Consider the following 22585-nt stretch of genomic DNA (forward strand, 5'->3'; position numbering starts at 1 on the left):
AAGGATAACCGGGCAGATGAATTAAGTGTCAGTGTTTGTGATGACATTTTCAGAAAGTCTTGCTCAAGGTTTTTTTCGTGGTTTTACTTCTCATTTATTTAGGTCCAGTTCATTTGCTATCTTGAAAGGTAGGAAAGGCAAACTCGGATATCGAGCAGCAAAAGTGTAAAGGTCACGAAAACGTGAATGACTTCTAATTGCCTAAACGGTTTTTTAATTTCTCAAACTGTTTCAAAGAGCTCTAAGGCCATATTTTTTTGTTTCAAAGTTGAGTTTTTCAAAACATAAATCGGTTAACTTTTTTTAAATTTCTTGCGTTAATTGACTTTTTTCCAGCTGTCGGATGGCTTTGTTTTTATGATACTGGAGAAGAAAGTCTTAAGTCGAATAACTGACTCCAAGAGTCAATCGCAATCTGGTTTTGCAAGCGGGCACGAGTTTTTTCCCATAAATAACTTTTTTCACATAATTCATCTGCTGGATCCTGGACTCATTCATTTACCGGATTTTTCTTTTACAGCAGACCTTTTTTTGAGCATGTCGGCATTTTATTAATCCGGTTTAATCGCAAGTTCGCTTTTCATGTTAGTTAAAAGTTTTACCGACTCGGTTTGTTGAAATTTCATTTTTTTGATGTTTTTTTTAGAATAATAATAGATGTTTTTTTCTGCGTGATAGGTTTCGACCTATAAGGAGCCATGAACGTAGTGAATACTCCTTTATAGGTTTTGGTAACTTTTTCAGGGTGTTTGATTTTCAGGAAAGTCTTAAAATTTGTTCACGCTACAATTTGATTTTTTCCCGTTTTGTTTTTTGATTTCTTTTTAACTTCTATTGATTTCCTCGGTTGAAACGAAGGCAAACTCTCCTATCGAACAGCAAAAGTTTAAAGGTCACAAAAAACTTGATCGTCTTCTAGTTTCGAAAATGGAATTTAGTTTTCAGATTTCCCAGCGGAATAAAAATTTTAACTATTGATCCAATTTTCTCAAATTGGACTGATTTTGTTGAAAAAAAAATCAATCATGATTAGTTCTAGAAGTTCAAACAGGGTTTAAATTCAATTATTATTTACTTTGAAATTCGAAAATTGAAGTTTTTCAAAAAAAACATCCATATTGTTTTGTTTCCTTGTGTTCATGGCCCTTTTCCAAATGTCTGTTGGCTATGTTTTCATATCGGCTTAGTAGCCTCTTATTGCTTAGAAAATTTTGTGTTTGTGTGCGTGTATGTATTCTGAGGGGAAGGGGGACTTAATTTATTTCAAAAGTTTGGAATTTTTCGAACGCTTTTCTTTGGGATTTGATTTCATAGTTTTTGATTTTTGGTCTAATTTCGTCGAGTGAATTGAGCGCGCGAGCAGGCTTATTTATGCTCAATCTATATTTTGCTTAATTTACAATAGTTTATTTGTGCATAAGCTTAATTTTACTTAAGAAAAGATAGATTTTGGGAGGTTTTAACGCCATTTAGGGAATCAAAGTTTCAAAAAAAAAATGTTTTTTTTTTTCAGTCATTTCGAATTTGCCAGAGCTCTAATTTTTTCTTCATATCCTGTTTTTTTTGTATTTTTTTAAGACTATCTTCGGAACACTTTGCAGTATTTGCACAGTAGCCAGCTATCCTTGTTGCTTCTAGTTTTGTGGAGTAATGAAGAACTGTCTGAATGATTAGGAGTCACTAAACGTAGTGAAGACTCATAAATGGGTCTTGTTGATTTTTTTTCAATTTTTCCCTAAAAAGTCCTAAAACGCTCTTACAACTACAGTGTGCATTCATTTTTCCTAGTTGAAATTCAAAACAAGAATGTGTAAGTCTTGAAGGTTTTTTCAGAAAAGTGTCTTGAAATGCTCTAGTAACTAAAGAAGTGCATTCATATATATTAATGCTTTTATGAATCTATTATATATATGGTATATTATTTTTTAATTTATTATATATTTAAACCCGGGCTTCACTAGCTCGCCATGTTGAAGCTTTTTCAACGTTTTGTTTTTGTATGTTTAACGATAGAATTTTTTACCTTTAAGCTATTCCAATGGTTAAGAATTAATTTGTTTTTCCAGTTTGATTACAAGGATTGTTTCATCAATTTTGACAACATAAACAAACCAATAGTGGCATGCTGTCAGGGTTCCGTCAGAGATTGCGAATTTGGCCTCCAATTTTGAACAACCAAATCCTTTAAGTTAATGAGATACGACTATTTTTAATTTTTTAAGGAAACTCGAAATGAAATATAATCAAAAAGTTGAAATTCCAACCCTGCAGTTGAATACTGTACTTTAGGATTTTGCAACTCTTGCGTTAAAATATGATTGCCCTAATTCTTGTAGTTTTCGAAATATGACGTGTTTTATGATTTCTTTTTAATTTAAAGAACTTTTTAAAGAAAGTTTTAAGAGTTCAAACGATTCTAAATTTCTAATTTTGTAGTTGGCTACTGTGAGGTTGCTCTCAGGAGTTCTAAGTTGCAAATCTTGCGTCCAAATGCGGCTGCTCAAATGCTCTTAGTTACCTAGATGTTACGTTTGTCTTTAAAAAAAATGTTTAATGAATTTAGATATAATAAATTCCAGAGAACTTGAAGTCACATCCCTATAGTGAGGCTCTGACAGGTACTCCTAGGAGTTGCGGGTTTTCCCTCCAAATATGACAGCTCAAATGGTCTTAGTTTCCGATATGTTACGTTTGTCTTCTTTAAAAAGAATGTTTAATGAATTGAGATATAATAAATTCCAGAAAGTTTAAATTCTTATTTCTATAGTGAAACTCTGACAGGGTACTCTCAGGAGTTGTGGGTTTTCCTTCCAAGTATGACTGCTCAAGTCCTTGTAGTTTTCGAGATATGACGTGTTTGTGATTTTTTCGAAAACGTTTCAGAAAACGTAAATTTAATTTTTTTTCCTTCAATTTTTGAAAATTCAACGCTGTAGTTGGGCACTGTGAGCGCACTCTCAGGAGTTGCAAATCTTGCGTCCAAATGCGGCTGCTCAAATGCTCTTAGTTACCTAGATGTTACGTTTGTCTTTAAAATAAATGTTTAATGAATATAGATATAATAAATTCCAGAGAACTTGAAGTCACATCCCTATAGTGAGGCTCTGACAGGTACTCCTAGGAGTTGCGGGTTTTCCCTCCAAATATGACAGCTCAAATGGTCTTAGTTTCCGATATGTTACGTTTGTCTTCTTTAAAAAGAATGTTTAATGAATTGAGATATAATAAATTCCAGAAAGTTTAAATTCTTATTTCTATAGTGAAACTCTGACAGGGTACTCTCAGGAGTTGTGGGTTTTCCCTCCAAGTATGACTGCTCAAGTCCTTGTAGTTTTCGAGATATGACGTGTTTGTGATTTTTTCGAAAACGTTTCAGAAAACGTAAATTTAATTTTTTTTTCTTCAATTTTTGAAAATTCAACGCTGTAGTTGGGCACTGTGAGCGCACTCTCAGGAGTTGCAAATCTTGCGTGCAAATGCGACTGCTCAATGGCTTTTAGTTTCCAAGATGTGCCGCCTTTTATTATTTTTTTAATTTTTCAAAGAACTTAGATATAAAAAACTTTGAATTAAAAAAACTGCACAAAATTTGATATTACTATTACCAACCCTGTAATTGGATGCTGTCAGAAAACACTCAAAGAATGCGGATCTTGTTTCCAATATATGCAGTTTTTCTTGAGTTGTTAACAATTAGAAGCACCGGAGGTTCGTTACGCGCTAGTTCGAATTATTTTGCTAAAAGTTAGAAAAACTTGCGCTCTCCAAATACGGAAATGGCTCGTTTCCTTGCGTTCATTGACTCTCTTTACCAACTGTCTGTTTGCTGATCAAAAGTAGTAGTTTATTATGAGGAGTAGTGTAACAAAACAGTCCGCACAAAAAAGAGTTTTACAGTATGCATAAATTAACATTGATGTGCGGAACATCATTAATTGACAGCTCAAACTCGATTCGATGTTCTATTATAGCGCCAAGCTTGAACAAGTTCTATATTTCTCCAGCTTTGTATTATTCATCACCATCCTGACTTAGTTTGCATATACTTTTGAGAGAAGAAATGGTAGCGGAAGTGTTGTGAAGATCCATTTCGACAGTGTACATAATCCATGAACTTAGAAAAATGTGAGTTTTTACGAAATATGAAAATACTAATTAAATAAATACATTTTTCGAAGAATAATTCGGTGGCTGAAATATTCTGTGCTACTTACACAGCAACTGGCTGCTATTAATGCATGGTATTCAAAGCTCAAGTTCCGAAAAATTCGAAAGGGAGCTATTGTTTAAATTCTGATAGTTTTCTATTTAGTAATTCGATGCTCGTGTTCAAGATGATTTTGATATTTATTTTTTCAGATTAGAACGAAATGTAGTGTTGTCCCAAGCACTCTTCCTCTCCTGTGTGTTTTTTTCCGTGTGTTAGATAAAATGGGTAATAATCTGGCGGCGATTGCGCCCAATATCATCCTGCCTGTGGAGAAGTATCTAGAGGGACATGTTTTCGAGACACAGTCTCTCGGCTCAACCAGGTTCATGAAGGTCGTCAGGGCCAAAAACGCACCCAATGTATCCATAGTGGCGAAGGTAAATCATACATCACGTCATTATCGTGTGGCATCTTTTATGTTATTAGAGTGAAAATTGAAGATGGACAATTAGACTTCGCACATCGTATCACTAATGCAAGCAAAACGCAAAATAAGCACAGCCATTTATGTCAATTTTTGCTTACTGAGAAAATTTCACTGCAAAATGGGAAAAAATCCGATTTAAACGATACGTCTACAAGCGGAGTCTCGAAATCTAATCGTGCTAGCAATTTTTTCTGAACAATTGGTCTAGAGGTAGCGTCCATGCCTGGTACGATTGAGGTCGAGGGTTCGAATCCGGTCAAGACCTGACCATTTTGCAAACTGAAAACTTTCAACAATATTTCGTCGGTCTGTCGTTTGCCTTCTTATTCTTTGTTAATTAGTCGATGCAGCATACAGCACGTGCTTTTATGGTTATTTATGCTTTTTCTAGTGTAATTCAGAGTCTGTTTTCTGAATTGTTTAGCGCAGTGAGGTACTACAAGGCTACTTTATTGAACCGAAGTCGCAATTATTAGTGCTACTTTTGGTAGAACGTTTAAAACAGGAAGCTAAATTGGCCGTTTAGTAGCACATGCTTGAATAGGGTCTAGGACAACAAGCCGACGGGACTTCAAGCCGAAGGGACTTCAGGCCGAAAATTAAACTTTACAAGCACCTCAAATTATTATTTTTTCATCTGTAAAACGTTTCTTTTCAAAATTTTAGGCTAGTTTAGTCCATAATAAGCGTTATTTATGACAATGAATTACTTAGGATTGGCATTAGTTATTAATATCAGCCGTTTTTTGAAATGCATAAATTATAAACAAGAAAATTACCTTCAACCGTGTTTTATTTTTCAACTTTCCTAAACATCATTTGGAGGTTTAAATTTCGTGAAAACGCTAATAATTACAGAATACAGATCATGAAATTGAGAAATTCTTCAAAAAAGTTTTCAAATTAACCTTATTTCATGACTTAATGAGAAAATGTTCGGCTTGAAGTCCCTAATTTTACGATTCGGCTTGAAGTCCCGTCGGCTTGATGTCCGGCACTCGCTTGAATAATGTGCTTTTGAATAATGTGCTTGGACGTTTGATAACTAATAAGTTCAAAATTAATACATTCTTAGTTCATCCAATTAGCCGAAGAAAGCTGTTTGTTTCATACAACAGTACAATATTATCAAATCCATTTCAAAACTTTCCCAACGCAGTCTTTTTCGTCAAATTTTTAAAATGAATATTTTATAAACAGTTTGTTTAATAATTTCCAATTTGTTACATTCAAAGTGTGGTTACCTTTAGTTCATTACATTCCAAACTATTTCTTGTAAAGTTTGTGCTTTTTGCGCATTTTGAAGTTCTCTGCCGCTTTTTTGGTTTTCTTTTGTTTCTATATTCACCAGTGTCACAATTGTGAAGAGCAGTCAACTGGAAAACTTGAACTTCCGAGGACTGAGGATCAATTCCCGTAGAAGTCATTTTTCAAAACTCAGTTTTTCATGTTTTTTCTTTTTGACCTTTTTAAAGCTTCTTCCTGGCGTTTTTTTTTGCCTTTGTTTGCAAAGTGCAGCTTCGCCTGTGTAAAGAAAAAAGGATCTTTTTGTCTCGTAAGAGAATATGCCAATTTATGATCATCTAAATGTTCGATTAAATATCTCGGTTTGTTAGATTTTTCGATTTCATCGCTTTTGGTTTAGTTTTTGTCAGAGTTTCTGATTTTTTTCCAAGACCAACTACGTTACATACTTGATTGATATTTATAGAAGGGTACACTCTAATTGTACTTTCAAGTTCAAATTAGACTTTCGTTTTGACGATTTTTGTCTAAAATTGTCAGCTTTATTACTCGGCTTTATAAGTAACAAAACTAGCTTGATGTTTTCAGTTGAGTTGCCTTGCCTTTTTTGAAGACTGTGCGCTCAATCTCCGTAAACTAGATAAAACGGCTCGGAAAATAATATTTAACTCGTATTCTCGGCAATACGGACATTCATTGTCAATAATTTATAAATAAGCCAAAAACTCACATAACTCATGTTCATAATTTCAACGATTCAACAGTTTCAATAAACAAATTGGTGCAAGCTAGCCACAAGAACCGGTCGGTAATGTCCTTGAGACAAATTGCTCTTTTTGGCGGTCAACCTTAATCAAGGCTGAACCGAATTAGAACCAAAAAACAGTTAAAATAGGATGTAACCCCCGTTTTTAGTATATTAATACATGGGCAGGTGGGGGACTCGAACCTACGTCAACTGTTAACCTATATAATCGGCGTTATGGTAGCTTAGGCCACTCGGCCAACTGAGCTTATTTTATATGCATCTATACTTGTTTTATTCTACATTTGCATTGCTACATCCTCCCCCCCTGAAGAAGGAAGAACCGGAGCGAGCTTAACGGTCGGCCGCGTGACTTCACGGGTTGCGGTCCTGACAAGGGCGGATCGGGCGCAACCGTCCTGTCCGTAGTTTAGCTTGACGATTCGGGCGAGAGGGTAGTACCCACGCGGGCTATCGGGCTCAATCACGCACACGAGATCGCCTGTTTTAAGAGTGAAGTCAGAATGAGTGTGCCACTTGACACGCTTATTCAGCGAGGGAACATATTCTTGAAGCCAACGAGACCAAATCGCGTTAGCATATGACTGCGCTCGCACGTACCTTTTCTTGTGATCGAAGTGCTCCCCGGGTAAAAGCGAAGGAAAGCTTGTGGCATGTTGTCCAAGCAAAAAATGGTTTGGGGTTAACGCTTCTAACTCACGTGAATCGGTACTAACGGGAGTGATTGGCCTCGAATTCAAAGCCTGTTCAACTAAGCAGAGTGTTGTTCCTAACACCTCTTCAGTGACTCGCCTACTGCCTAGGATATCGTACAGCACGCGCTTCACGCTTCGGACGAGGCGTTCCCAGGAGCCGCCATGATGGGGTGCGCCTGGCGGGTTAAATTTCCAAGTAACACCTTTGTGTGCAAAAATGGTCGGAGCCATGCCATTCCAGCTCTTGATGCAGGCAAGTAATTCCTTTTCCGCACCAACGAAGTTCGTGCCATTATCCGACCAGATTGTGCTTGGCGTACCACGGCGCGCAACGAACCGTTCAATGCCCATGACACACGAACTGGTGTCCAGAGACGGTACAATCTCAAGGTGTACAGCCCTGGTGGTGAGGCAAGTAAAAAGAAATCCCCATCTTTTTTCCGTGCTTCTGCGAACCGGAACGTAAAGCGGTCCAAAGTAATCCACACCCGTATGATTGAAGGGTGGTTGCTTGTATCCGAGACGTTCGACCGGTAAATCGGACATAATTGGCTGGATGGTGCTTGCTTTGCGTTTACGGCATGTCACACATTGATTTTCGATAGACCGCAGTAGTCGACGCAACCCAAGTATTGCATATTTCATATTTAAAACGGAGCGCATGTAATCTAATCCTTGATGAAAATGCTTATGGTGGAGGCTGCGGGCCAACAAACGAACTAAGGTATGTCGGGCGTCGAGTATTATTGGGTGCTTAGTATCAAACTCGGTATTCACTAAGCGCACAATCCGTCCGGTGGAACGAATGATACCAGCGGGACCGATAAATGGCGAGTATGTGGCAATTTTACTACTATTCTTAATAGGTTTGCCAGCGGTGAGTGCTTTTAACTCAACGGGAAAGGATTCCATCTGAGCAAGATGAATCAGTTTGCTTTCTGCAATATCAAGTTCAGTAGGGTCGGTGATTCGTAAGTCTTTACCACGAAAATGCTTATGTGAAGGCAACACCCTCAACATAAAAGCGACTACTCGTTTATATCTTGTAAAGGAACTGAACCTTTCCCAATTGAACCCGTGTTCGGGATGTTTGATTGATGTGACATCGGTGACGAAGGAAGATGATGTCTCCAAGCAATTATCAACATCACAAGAAGGACCCTTCAAACGAATTTTATTGATTACACGTTCGTCGGGTATAAACGGCCAATCAGTAGTCCTGAGAATGCTCGGACCAATAACCCAGCTGCTATCCTTGAGGGCTTCCGAATAAATCCCCCGCGTACCGGTATCAGCTGGATTATTGCCGCTCAGAACATGGTGCCACTCATCAATAGTGGTCGACTCGAGGATTTCGCCGACACGATTAGCGACGAATACAGGTAATTTTTCAGTGGAGTTTAGCCACTGCAAAACTGTTGTACTATCTGTCCACATAAAGACATGATTAATAGAGACGGTAAGGGCGGTCAGTATATCATCTTTTAGTCGTGTGGCGAGCAGAGCAGCTTGAAGCTCTAGCTTCGGTATAGATAGCGCTTTCATGGGCGCAACGCGAGCTTTACCAAAGATGAAGGATATTTGAGTTTTATGTGAGCTCGCGAGTCGCGCACGCAAAAATCCAACAGCACAGAAAACGTCCTGCGAGCTATCACCGAACATGTGGAGCTCAATTTGATCAACAAGCTCTGTGAAGTAACAACGGGGAATAGTCAATTGCCCTAAGAGAGGGAGACCGGAGTGCCACTCGAGAAACTTATCTCTTATGTCTTCTGGCAATTCGTCGTCCCAACTTTGACCACTGATTTTCCAAATATCTTTAAGTAAAAGACGGGCCCTAACTGTGTATGGAGCTACTAACCCAACAGGGTCAAACACAGAAGAGACGAAACTCAAGACGGTTCGTTGAGTTATTGCTTTATCGAGAGGGCGATCCACGCCTCTGCTAACAACCAATGTGTCTTTCACATGGTCCCACTTAAGACCTAAGACGTGTGATGATTGTTCGGCACCGTTACATATTTCCTTGATGGGTGAAGATGAGGTTTCGGATTCCTCGGGGTTCATTGCTGAAGTGATTTCATCAGCATTACTGACAAATTTAGTCAAATTAAATCCTCCTAATTTTAGTAAGGAAACCAAATCGCGACTAGTTTTAATTGCTTGGGTAACGTTCTCGAATGAATCCAAGTAATCGTCCATGTAAAATTTTTCATTTACGACTGAGGCGGCCTCAGGGTATGTGGACATATTATCAGTTGCTGTTTTTCGCAACGCGAAATTGGCGCACGTAGGCGAATCCCGTGGGCCGAATATATGGCGAGTGTACTGATGAACTACCACATCGGAAGTGGTATCCTCCCGCCACAAAAAACGGAGCGAAATTTGATCGCGGTTAAGGACTCCTACCTGGAGGAACATACCCTCTATATCCGCGGAGACGGCGTACTTATGTTGACGGAATCGCAAAAGCACCAAAATTAAATTTTGGAGTAGGTCAGGACCCACCAATAAGGACTTATTTAAGGATGTGCCGTGAAACTTAGAAGCCCCATTAAGGACTCGGCGCACCTTACCCGGCTTATTCGGATTTACGACGGGATGGTGCGGAAGATACCACTCGCGATCGGAACGCTTACGTGGATCATGCGGTTCGACGGTAACGACATAGCCTTTCCTAATGTCCTCTCTAATTGTTTCTGCGTATCTTTCGCGCAGCTCAGGGTCTTTACTTAACCTTCTCTCCAATGATTTAAATTGGGCGAGTGACGAGTAATAATTGTTTGGTAGACTGACATTACTATCAATCCAAAGCATAGGCACAATGTATCTTTCGCCATTGTGAACGGTTTCAGAATTGAGGATGGATAAAGCATGTTTATCCGCGGCGGAACGGGCATCGACTTGTTTGAAAGCCCCATACGATTCCAACTCGTACCAGGATTTTATCTGGTCGGTCAGAGAAGAATCTTCAACAACACACTTGAAACACGAAGAAGTAGAATTACCGGACGGCGGCAACGGACCACTTAAGACCCAACCTATCGGTAGGCGAACGGAACACGGTGAGTTTTTATCATCAACCAAGATGAATTCAATGGGTCTAACGGCGTGGTAGTAGTCTTGTCCGATAATAACTTCAACGTCCTCATAAGTATATTGAATGGGCTTAATAGGTGCTAATTGTGGATATTTATTCTGCAAATCAGCAATGTTGATTAATTCGGAACCAATCCGAATACTGTCTTTAACATATGCACAGAGAGAAAATACGAAATCACTATTATTCGGCTCGGAGGAAACTGTAAACTTGACCCTCTGAGTCTCAACAACGGTGGTCGAATTGAAACCACTAATTGACAAGTTAACGGGCTCCCCTACTAAGCCGAGACGGTTTACGAGTGACGAAGATACCCAGGAGTGAGTCGATGCACTATCACAAAGAACCAACGTCAGGAGACTGGTTACATCCGAGGATACACCAAGTGTTGCAATTGGCAACAACCCTTTAGAAGATTCAATGTCATGTACATCACTAACAGCGGCATGGGTGGAAGTGTTTGTATTCTCCTTGGATTTGTTTATTCCAGCCTTATTCGAGACCTTCGAATTTTCCTTCCGAGGAAATATTCTTTCGGCTCCATGGAGCAAGACATTATGTGTGCTATCACACTCTGGCTTCGGGCACTTTTTTGCTCTAGAACATTGCCGGAAACTATGATTGCCATTAAAGGCAAGCGAAGCAAAGTTTCTGTTCAGCTACGTATTTTGCTCGCTGAGTAGCATTCTTTTCCTTAAAAACAGCACAATTCCACAATGCATGACTACCCTTACACAAAACGCACGGCGGAAACTTAGACTTATCCTGAGCCTTACTACTTACCTGGCTATTGGCTGCAAAAACTTTGGTTGTTTTTGGTTTAACTGGTTCCTCGTTTTTTGCCTTAGAGTTGAGTAAACGTAATCTTTCATGCCCCTCGGCCTTTTCTTTCAACCAGTTGTTAAAGTCTAAGAGTGTTGGTCGCTGCCAATTATGTCTAACAGTATGCATTGACCAAGCCTCCTTGAGGTTAGGCGGAAGTTTACTAACAGCTTGGTTTAACAGGTTAACACTCTTTAGATCATCGTTGATAGACAATGATTTGAAAACTGCTACGAGGCCAGATATTGCAGAGAAGAAACTAATGACATTTTCCGAATTGTGCATCTTAAGTGGAGGAAAAGTATTCAGCTTATCAAGATGCGCACCAACAATGGCATGTGGTTGCCCAAACTTCCGTTGCAAGGTGGCCAGTGCATCCTTGTACATAACGCCACTATAACTAAACTCCGCAAATTGCGGTTTTTGCTTTGCCTGTGACGAGCGTTTTTAAGTATGTCAGTTTCGTATCATCGGTGAGAACAGCGGAATCAACGGTGGACTTAAACTGACCAAACCATTCGTGCCAGTTTAACGGGTTGCCGTCAAACTGGGCCAACTTCCATTCAGGAAGATGATCTTTGCGGCTATGCATCAATAATTCCGCCAATTCACGAGCGGAGAGAGGTCGATCCGATGAACAACCTTGGTTCGGATAAGCAGAAGACGGTGCGTAGTCTTCGTTGACTGGCTGATAACCAGTATTAGTATGATTGACGAAATGCGGAACATGTTGTGGATGAACTGGGGGAGTATTAAAATACACAGTCCCACCACTAGTATAAGGAGCGGCGGTGTTACACGATGGGACAACAGTTGTCACATTAGAAAAAATGTTTCCAGCATTACAACACTGAGCAGGCGTGACGATTGGAGTTGTAGCAGCCAATCGCCATAAGTTTGCATCACTTGTGTAGTAATCGTTGATACTAGGTGACACAGTATGCGGAACAAAGGGAAGATTATGTTGCGTCTGGACTGGCGCTGCATGGCAATTAGGTGCCGAAAAGAAAACCGGCGTTGGGTTTACTCCAAAAGATGAGAAGCCACCGCCAGCAAATGCAGGCGACAAAGAAACAAAACCAGAACCTGGTTGGGCCGGTAACATTGGGACAGGTAATGACTCCGGTTGCGCGATGGCAAAACTACCATTAGTTATGTTTGAACTCATGGTCTGTAAAGGAACAGCAGACGGTGGTGACACGTGTGCACTAGAATGCATATTGTTAACTGGGAATGGAACAGAGGCTGGGAATGAAACAGAAGCTTGCAATGGCAAACGGCTTGCACTGCCAAATTGAGGCATAGCCCGATGTCCATAACTATGGATTCCAGGGTCACTAAATGCTGTGTGCTCATGGTTATGACTATTACTGGTGTGAATTGCATTAGCAAGGAGGGCGGAAGTCGTCGGTCCTGACGAAATGGGTACACGAGTGAAGGCCTGCAAACCTGGCGCACTAGCAATGTCGGGAGGTGCTTGTGAACTAACAGAGTCTACCCAATCATTAGTTCGATCGGTTGCTACCTTTGAAATAGGTTGACTTACTCCTGTTAAGTTACTTTCCGCTACCTTCTCGCTAACCTCAGATGAACTGTCCTCAAGTTCAAACGCTTTCAATTCCATTTCAATTAGTTGCTTTTTATGATTTTCAGCCAATTGCTCTAGTTCCAGCTGACTTTGTTCGAACTTAAGACGGTTCTCTTGCTCTTTAAGTCTTAAAGACACTTGATACTGCCTTTCCAGCTCCTCATGGCGTCGTTTTACTAAAGCTAACTCATGTCGTTTCTCACTTGATGACATAGTGCGAACAGTCGACGTATGACGAGTGGAAGCAGATTTATCAGACTTATGTGAGTCAAGCTTTCTACTATCCTTAGACTGATTAGAGACCTTAGACCTGTTTTCAGATACTCGTGCTGCTGATTCACTTGTTTTGTGCGAGCGTGAGGATGTCTCAGACCTAGTTTGTTGTAAAGATCCCTTGCTCCCTGTAATGCCGGCTGCTGGAAATGACGAAGGTTCAAGGCTCATCTTGTAACTCTGAGCTTCGTGCATTACTTTATCGTTCATTTCGGTTACTTTCTTAAGCCAAAGGTCTTGCTGAGCAATAATTTTTTCAGGATTTTCCGTTTTTCCCGCTAACCTAATTAATTGCTCATTGACGTCGACAGCTTTTTCCAACGCAATTTTACATTTGTAAACAGCATTATCAATTTTTGTAGTGCGACTATTATTCTCAATGTACTCAAGTAATAATGAGTGACCTTTAAGCAGCTCATTTTCTAGATTTAGACGGGTTTCGAATAACTTGCGTATCTTACTTTGGAATTTTTCGTCCATGTTTTTCACAAATTGACAATATTCTACGGATGCTCACTTATAGAAAACAATCAATAAAATGAGATACTGTTTTGGTACGTAATCAAATTTGCATTAGTAAATCAACATTAGCTTACAAGACGGGGGAACTTGACGTCTCAAAGCTTCTACCTGAAGCCTATTTCTTATAGCTTTCCGAGCTTTGAGGGGTAAGCGGTTTCGCTTCTTACGTGTCTTAAGGATGTTAAGATTAGCGCTATAACGCCTTAGAAGGAGGAGAGTCTTTAACTCAAGGGAAGGAGGCTGGTGAAGCTCTTTGTACTTCTCAATTAGTACCTGGTCCTTAGCCTTACGCTTAGAGATAAAGTCTTTAACGACGTTGAGAACGAGAATACCTGTTGAACCTAAACTTTCCTCTATATCCTCGGTTCCGTTCCGTCTACAGTATACGATCGCACAAATGTTTGTCCTATACCTTAATAACAAATTGACAAGTTGCTCACTACTCAGCTTGCGTTTATTGTTGCTGCGGTGCCTACTTATCGAGTTATTAATGGCGTCGTGCCAAATTACAAGGTCGTTACGGTGCGACAAGTAGTGATGAAGGTAGTACTGTATTGTTTTCTGAGAGTCCCTAGCGTTAAAGTTCAAACTTAAACCTGGCTTCGTAAAGCAAGTATCTTTGACGCGCTTCTGGGACGGAGCGGGAAGTTTTCGGAGCGCGTGATCCAAAGAACTAGCTCCTAGGATGAATACCATACACTTGGGGGACCTATGCGACGGCTTCGTTACGCTTAAGTACCAATGGGGTTGGAAAATTAAGTAGGTCGGTTGAACTCCAACAACACACACGGAGTAAACCTGAGGATGAAAGAATTCAACTTAACTCACTTAATATCACCGTACCTGACCACTTAACTTTACTGTCACGCAACGAAGTCAATAATCTGACGGGCTGAAACGGCTTTGTTTTACTCGAAGCGAACTGGCTTTCAGTTTCACCAATGGTGGGTGGGGGATCAGGCAAATTGGTTAAGTTCCAAGAACACACGCGGAAGAAACCTGAGGATGAAAAAACTCAACTTAATTTGCCTGATATTTCGCTACCAGACCACTTAACATAAGGTTGGTGTCATCTTACAGCACAGTTTCGCAGAATTCTGGAGACGTTTTGAGGATTTTTTGGCAATTTTTTTACTTTTTATACAAAATTTTTCAGAAAATTTTGGTCAGTAGGTTCGAGTCATAAACCAATCCAAAAAACTAGTCCAGTACCTCTTGTCTATGTTTCGATTTCACTGATTAATATTCCGTTCACATATATCCAAAAAATTTTTGGTATCGAGAAAAAATGTCAAGTCAGTTTGTCTATGTACCGACTGTAAGATATTTCAGTTCAACGGAACTGTCCAAAAATTTTAGGTATTGAGAAAAATTACCGGGGGCTAGCTTGCGGGAAAATTTCTATCATAAATGACATCGTATTTAAATTTATAGCACAATTGGAGTTTTAAAAGTTTTGGAAACTTCTTAGTTTTAATTGGAGATTGGCGACACCGGTTTTGGATTATGAAACTATCGGCCAGACGCAGAGAAGTTGTTCTTTGATTGCTTCTATCACTTCCACAAAACGTCTGTAGCTGGCCTGCACTTGTCCAACTGCACTCTTTCGGTCCTTTCAACACTCTGACCACTTCACTAGAGAAGGGAAATTTGACTGCTTTGACCTTCCAATTTGCTGAGGATCGAAGTTTTCGTCCAGTTGAGGTTGCTCACATTGCAATATTAAACTCATTACTTCAAAATGAGTGCCGGCGGCGTTTTTTCGTAATTTGTCTCTCGTCCTAGATCCGAATTCTGTTCCGAAACCAATCTTGTCGGGCTGCGAACGAAGATGGGCGTTTTCCTCAAACCCGCTGTCCAACTTAGTAATCTTTTTCCTTCGTTCTTTAGTTCGCTTTTGAAAACTGGGCTTAGAAATCCATAAACAATGATATCCAAAGTACCAATGAAAACTCCGACAATATTATCCCAAACATTAAACCACTCACGAATATAATCCTCTTCAATAGGTCCCTTGTGTTGGAATGCTGAATCGGGACCCTTGTGCGTCGCCTTCGTCGTGAGATCAAAAAAGGTCCCTTGTGTTGGAATGCTGAATCGGGACCCTTGTGCGTCGCCTTCGTCGTGAGATCAAAAAAGGTCCCTTGTGTTGGAATGCTGAATCGGGACCCTTGTGCGTCGCCTTCGTCGTGAGATCAAAAAAGGTCCCTTGTGGGGCGCCAAATTGTGCGCTCAATCTCCGTAAACTAGATAAAACGGCTCGGAAAATAATATTTAACTCGTATTCTCGGCAATACGGACATTCATTGTCAATAATTTATAAATAAGCCAAAAACTCACATAACTCATGTTCATAATTTCAACGATTCAACAGTTTCAATAAACAAATTGGTGCAAGCTAGCCACAAGAACCGGTCGGTAATGTCCTTGAGACAAATTGCTCTTTTTGGCGGTCAACCTTAATCAAGGCTGAACCGAATTAGAACCAAAAAAACAGTTAAAATAGGATGTAACCCACGTTTTTAGTATATTAATACATGGGCAGGTGGGGGACTCGAACCTACGTCAACTGTTAACCTATATAATCGGCGTTATGGTAGCTTAGGCCACTCGGCCAACTGAGCTTATTTTATATGCATCTATACTTGTTTTATTCTACATTTGCATTGCAACAAAGACTGACTGCGTTTCATGTGCTTATTCAATATATTTTCGGTCGTTTCCGATTTTTCTGTAAGTTGTGAAAAAATGTTCTGAAAAAATTTTACTTTTAGTTCTGGTTTTCTTGGCGTTTTCTTTCTTAATTTTTTAGTCTTTTTAGACAGCAGGTTTTTTGTTAGACTTGAAATTGCGAATTTTTCTGTAAGCAAGGTCCTTGCTTTTAGAAAAATTCGAAATTTCAAATCTAAGAAAAAATCTGTTTTTCTCAAATATGCGGCCGGCAAAATTTTTCACTTTGTACTTAGCCAAGTGTACTTTTACCCAAATTGTTATTTGTTTTGCGTTCATTGAAATTTGATTCGCCAGTAAATGTGAATTTTTAATTGGCGTTTTTACACGTATATTTAATGAACTTTTAATGAACAAATTATATTTTTCTGTCAGCTTTATTTGGACTCGAAAATTAGGCACTAAAATGAAATTTTTGCGTCCGAGAGAATATTGGTTTTGTTGATTGAGATAAGTCGACATAGTTGTCTCAAATTGGTTTTGCTTGCCTTCATTTGTGCAGCGTACGGTAAGAGTCTCAAAATTATTAAGAGCAGAATTTTTACCAGAAGTAATAACATAAATAATACTAGACGCCTTCTTTACTACTGATTGACTTGGTCTGTTGAAGGTTTTCGTCATTCCCGACCCGAAATTAGCAGACAATGTGGACAAGTACAAAGAGGCCAACCGGCTTCTAACGGAGAAACTGATCGGGAGTGGAGGAGGAGGAAAGGCCCAACTGGGACTGGTAGGTGACTGCTGTCTGCCCTATGACCACGTGGTGCAAGACTGCAACTACTCGGGTCGCTTCCTGACCAGAGCATATCTGGCGGCCAACCTGTTCGACCGACTCTCAACGAGACCCTTTCTCACCACTATTGAGAGGAAGTTCGTGGCCTTCCAAATCATCGTCGCTATTGCTAGAGTATGTCACCTGATGATTTCCGTTCTTTCCTGATCACTTGCAGGGTAGCCACGGTATCATTGCGGTCAGTGCCAAATCAGTACTAGCAAATCAGTGCCAGGCAGTGAATTTCATCAGTGCCAGCGAATTTTTTCGGATACCGTGGCCACCCTAACTTGCTTTATGTTTTGGCTAGGTTATGGCTACGAACTAATAAAACTGCTTAAGAACATGGGTAGACTTTGGACTGTGTAATATGCACCAGCCGTAGTGTAAACCAGCTACCATAGAAACCAGCCGAAAAGCGTAATTGTTACATAATAGTTATGCAACAATTATGTTACAGTTACGAAAATCTTTGTTGCATTCAAATGACGTAATTTTCAGCTGGCTTGGATACTTACAACAACAGTATCGGGTGATTTTTATGCCCTGCGCATTTTCGGCTGGTTTATTTACACTCGCTCTGGACGTTCTCCAAGAGTAGTCAGAGCTATTCATTCAAAACTTTTTTTCGAGGCGGAGAAAAAAATATATTATTTTTTCAACCTCCGCACTATTTTGATTTGGCGCTATTGTGTGGAGAGTGAAATTGAAACCCACTAAATTAGAGTTGTTTTAATATTAACAAAGTATAAAATGTCACCTGAATATTACTTGTGTCCAATGTTTCAGGCCCATTCCAAGGTGGTGCGTCACGGGGATCTAAAATTGGAGAATATTCTGCTGACTTCCTGGAATTGGGTCCAGGTTTCCGACTTCGCTTTCTTCAAGGTCAGTTATCCTCGGCAGTGAGTAATCCCTCATTTAGTCCAGCCGATCGCTTAACTTGATTTATTATGCTAGTCTTGAATTTATCTGAGCAATTGTGTCATTTGAAGTATTCCATGTTTTAGCCAGTGTACCTGCCTGACAATAACCCATCTGGTTTCAATTTCTACTTTGACGCTTCCAGGCGCAGGACGTGTAACATTGCACCTGAGCGATTCATTTCTGGCGGTGATACTGCGCTGCGCGACGAGCGATTCTTCGACATCGTGAATGCGGCGCCCTCATTTGACTCCTCGGGGAACTACCGCGACCTGATGCCTTCCATGGACATCTTCTCATTGGGGTGTGTGATTGGACAGCTGTTTGCAGAGACGCACCTGTTCAACTTGTCTGAGTTATTGAGTTATAAATCGGGATCTGGTTATGATCCAAGTGAAGTTATCAACCAAATAGCGGATGAAGGCATTAGGAAGCTGGTTTTCGACATGATAAAAGTGAACCCTTCGGAGAGAAAATCAGCGGACGAATATCTATGTGAGCACCGCGGAGTAGCTTTCCCAGAGTATTTTTATACTATATTGTACAATTTCATGCGTGCATTCACGACTCCCAGAAGTTCAGATAGGAACATAGTGCTGATGTATGACCACTACCCTTCTATCTGTGAAAAGATGAGGCAGGATGGGGTTGGGCAGCAGGATCTGAATGACATGACGCTCATTGTGTTCTCACTGCTTCTCTCCAACATCAGGTCTATCCAAGTCGCCCACTCCAAACTATGCGCTCTTCGGTACGTTGTATGAAATTGTGGGTACACTATGATAATTAGGTCTCTGAAAAGGCAGTTCTGAAAGAGCTCATCTGCTAACCAATAACGGCTGCAATCGTTTGTTAGAAGATGAATATTGCAATTAAACTTAAGCACAGGTTTTTTCAGATAGTTTTGTTTTGTCTGAAATGAGGGACTTGACTATCATCCTTGTACAAAATTGTGTTTGACTTTATCAACGAATGTGCACATTAATTCTTGCAAAATGTTGCCTTGGTTTTAAAAAATGATCTCCATTTTGTGTTCATAGATGTAGGTGACGGTAATGAATGTCCACCACAAGTTGTAAACCAAAGGCATGGGTTGTGGTATCATGAGTTGTCAATATGGCTGCAACTAAGATTCTTGTCTAGATTTACCTGGATCTTTCATCCTATGTTATGTATTATGTGTATAAGTATGGTTTTGTTCTAGTCTGATAGAGGCCATGTGTGAGAATCTGGACTCGGATGAAATCTTGATCAGAGGGGTGCCCTGTCTGGTCTTCTTCCTCCAAGACTCCTCCTCCAAAGTGGTGTCCACCGCCATCTCCTGTCTAACAAACAGCCTCTCACACGTCACTCACGTCTCAAGGTCACCCAATTAAAAACCCACTCTCTCTATTGCTCCTGCATATTTGCTTGTTTAGATACCGCCTATATTCCCCCTCCTAACCCACAGTGTTGAGTTTGTGTTCGTTTCTCTAATGATTGGAATGGATTCAGTTTCATTCACCAAGCCATCCTTGTCTCTGAGAGAAATCTTCGCAGAAAGATAACAATGGCTTTTATTAAACTTTATTTATTTATTTATTTAAATATTCATCATGAGTAATCAAATTATCATAACACAATAAGCAAAAATTCAAAAATAACTCATGATAGGACAACCAGAAAGCCAACGAGAGGCTTGTTGAAGGTTGCCCCGTAAAGGAATCACATCATATGACATCAGATCAAAAGGTTCAATAATTAATTTAGGTCAAAGAGGCAAATTTAAAGCGAAAAAAAAACGAGACTTAAATAGTGCAATCACTCTTTTTTTTTAAATCAAGAGCTTTATTCTTTAACATGAGAACCAGAGATATGATGCAAGCTTATACTTACAAGGGTATACAACTGACAGCGGGCGGATGCGAAATAATGACTGTTAATTTAATTAGCGAGCAAGTGGGCCCAGTTCTTAAGAGCTGGTAATCCAGTTGTTCGCTTTTTTCTAACTCCCCTTCCTAGAGTCCACTGCCTGGTACCTTCGACGAGAGGTTATCAGGTCTAACCGAGGACTCAGGGAAGTTAGAATGGATTAATTCAAGTCTAGCGATATAATTCATCTATCAAATGGCAATTTCCTATTATATATGAATCTAAGATTGAATGACAGAAAGCATTTTTTGAATGATGGGTTTTAAAGGAGGAAGGTATAGTTACACACCAATTGGCTAATATATTAATTAATTTGGCTACACGATGGGAAACAGAGTTATATTTAAGCTTACTTTTCATTGATGGTAAAATACGAGCACCCTTTACTGATGACCTCGTTGAATAGAAATTAGTTTCACATTTCTGAGACAATTCTTCATTAACTATTTTCTTTAGAATTTCATATACATGTAACTCGTATACAGTAGCAATTTTGCTTTTGGCCATTATTTCCGTTATCGAGTCACGATAACTTTTGCGAAAAGTTATACGAAAAAATCGTTTTTGTAGTTTATGAATAACATCTAATGCACTTTTGCAAACTGCTCCATAAACAAGAACTCCATATTGAACACAAGGTTGTACATAAGTTTTGTAGTACATGACCATTTGTGAAATGGTCATCACATTACGAAGCCGGTATGCAACTCCGCAGAAGCGGGTTAATTTTTTCCGTATAGTCTCAATATGATCTTTGAAGGATAGTTTATTATCCAATTCAATGCCTAGGTATTTGCAGCTAGCAACGGGTTGTAAACAAGTGTCTGCGAAATATATAGCATCAGCTTTGGATTTTGAAAAAATTAGTAGCTTAGACTTCGATCCTTCTACGGTAAGTTTATTAAACTTCATCCAATTATCTATTCGATTTAGATCTTCTTGAAAGTCATCAAGAGAAGCGTTTTTGTTTTTAATAACAGATGTATCGTCAGCAAACAAAGTAAGTCGGCAATTTCTTACAATTCTGGGAAGGTCATTGATATAGACCAAAAAGAGCAACGGTCCTAAGACTGAACCCTGTGGCACCCCGCACAAAACATCTTTCAATTCGCTTTTAAATTGATTAAGGACAACATACTGTTTCCTATTAGACAAGTAACTTCTTAGAATTTCCAGCGACTTTCCTCTTACTCCATACCGATCTAATTTATCAATTAAGATCGCATGATTGACAGTGTCAAAAGCTTTTTTCAGATCTAATAAAACTAACATAACGTCTTTTTTCTTCTGATCTCTCAGGTTACGAACCTCTTCTGTTAGATCTAGAACCGCTTTAACTGTGCTTAATTTACTACGGAAACCATATTGATTTGTACTGAGCAACTTGCAATTTTCCAAATAACTACTTAATCTGATATGAATTGTCTTCTCAAAGTTTTTTGACAGCGTTGATAACAAAGATATGGGTCGATAATTTCCATATTCGTCTTGCAATCCACCTTTATGAATCGGAAAAACTTTAGCAATTTTTAAGTATTTCGGATAGCACCCATTTGTGTAGCAGGTATTGAAAAAGTTCGTGAGCCATGGCGTGATTATTGGTTTACATAATTTGACTATTGCTGTATTGATGCAATCACAACCCGAGCTGAGTTTATTTGGTAATTCTGTTATTATTTGTTCTATTTCTGTTTCCTTTATACTCGGAAAGAACATTGAATAATCAACATTTTCTAATGAAATAGGATCTGCAACTTCAATTTTATCACTTAGATTTGGACCAATATTTACAAAAAAATTGTTCATATCTTGAGCTTTTTTTTCATTTATATCATCTGGCAACGTTACATTTTTATGTTTTCCAAGATATGCTGCAACCGCTTTGTGATACTTATGAGAGTCTGTTGTATTTAGCTTAGATCTCCAGAATCTTCTGAATGATTTCCGATTCAGGGCATTGGATTTGTTTCGTAATGAGTTATATTTGATCTTGTTATCTTCTGTAGGGTTTTGTATATATGTCCTGTATGCGGATGCTTTTTTGTTTGCTACTTTTTTCACTTCATTTGTCACCCAGGACTTGTTATTTTTCGGCACATAACGAGTTTGAGAGGGAGCAAATCTATCAATGCAACTGAGAATTATTTCAGAGAAATTTTCAGCAGATTTATCCAAATCGGATAAGGTACCATCAACTTCCTTCAGTTTGGACTGTAAGAGGAAAGCAAACCTTAACCATGTATCATCATTTTCAAAAACTTTCATATTTCTAAAGCTAAATGTTTCTTTATATCTACTAACCAATTTTGGCATAGAGATAGAAACTTCAATCATGAAATGATCGGCTGGACCCCAGCGGTGTATGCAACTATTGTTAATTCCAATATTTCCCCAAATATGATCGATACAAGAGTTTGTTTTTGAAGTTACTCGTGTCGGTAACAGGGGTGACAACAAATGATAACCGAAAGAACTGAACATTTCAGTAAGATCATCTCTTGCCTTGTGTTTTTTCATCATATCAATATTAAAGTCTCCCATAATCACATGTCTCTTTTTCGACTTGGCTTCGGTTAAGACCTTTTCTAGTTTGTGGACAA

At 39.3% G+C, this 22585-nt stretch overlaps 2 protein-coding genes across 3 annotated transcripts in view; one reads left to right on the forward strand and one right to left on the reverse strand.

Moving 5' to 3' along the window:
• LOC134840432 (phosphoinositide 3-kinase regulatory subunit 4-like) overlaps positions 1-22585 on the forward strand; it is a 236219-nt gene that overhangs the window by 175520 nt on the left and 38114 nt on the right. The window contains exons 1-6 of one of the 2 annotated variants that reach the window (XM_063856221.1): positions 4057-4125; positions 4360-4587; positions 16989-17285; positions 17940-18038; positions 18161-18825; positions 19279-19437. In XM_063856221.1, the coding sequence (XP_063712291.1) occupies positions 4432-4587; positions 16989-17285; positions 17940-18038; positions 18161-18825; positions 19279-19437 (1376 nt within the window). In that variant the 5' untranslated portion in view covers positions 4057-4125; positions 4360-4431. Of the gene's footprint in view, positions 1-4056; positions 4126-4357; positions 4588-16988; positions 17286-17939; positions 18039-18160; positions 18826-19278; positions 19438-22585 lie in introns of those variants that run through there. The other variant, XM_063856220.1, reaches the window with a different exon arrangement.
• The window catches only part of LOC134840436 (androgen-dependent TFPI-regulating protein-like), a 183940-nt gene that overhangs the window by 44733 nt on the left and 116622 nt on the right, over positions 1-22585 (reverse strand). The window lies entirely within an intron of this gene.

Source organism: Symsagittifera roscoffensis, chromosome 2, assembly GCF_963678635.1.
Source record: "Symsagittifera roscoffensis chromosome 2, txSymRosc1.1, whole genome shotgun sequence".
Lineage (NCBI taxonomy): Eukaryota > Metazoa > Xenacoelomorpha > Acoela > Convolutidae > Symsagittifera > Symsagittifera roscoffensis.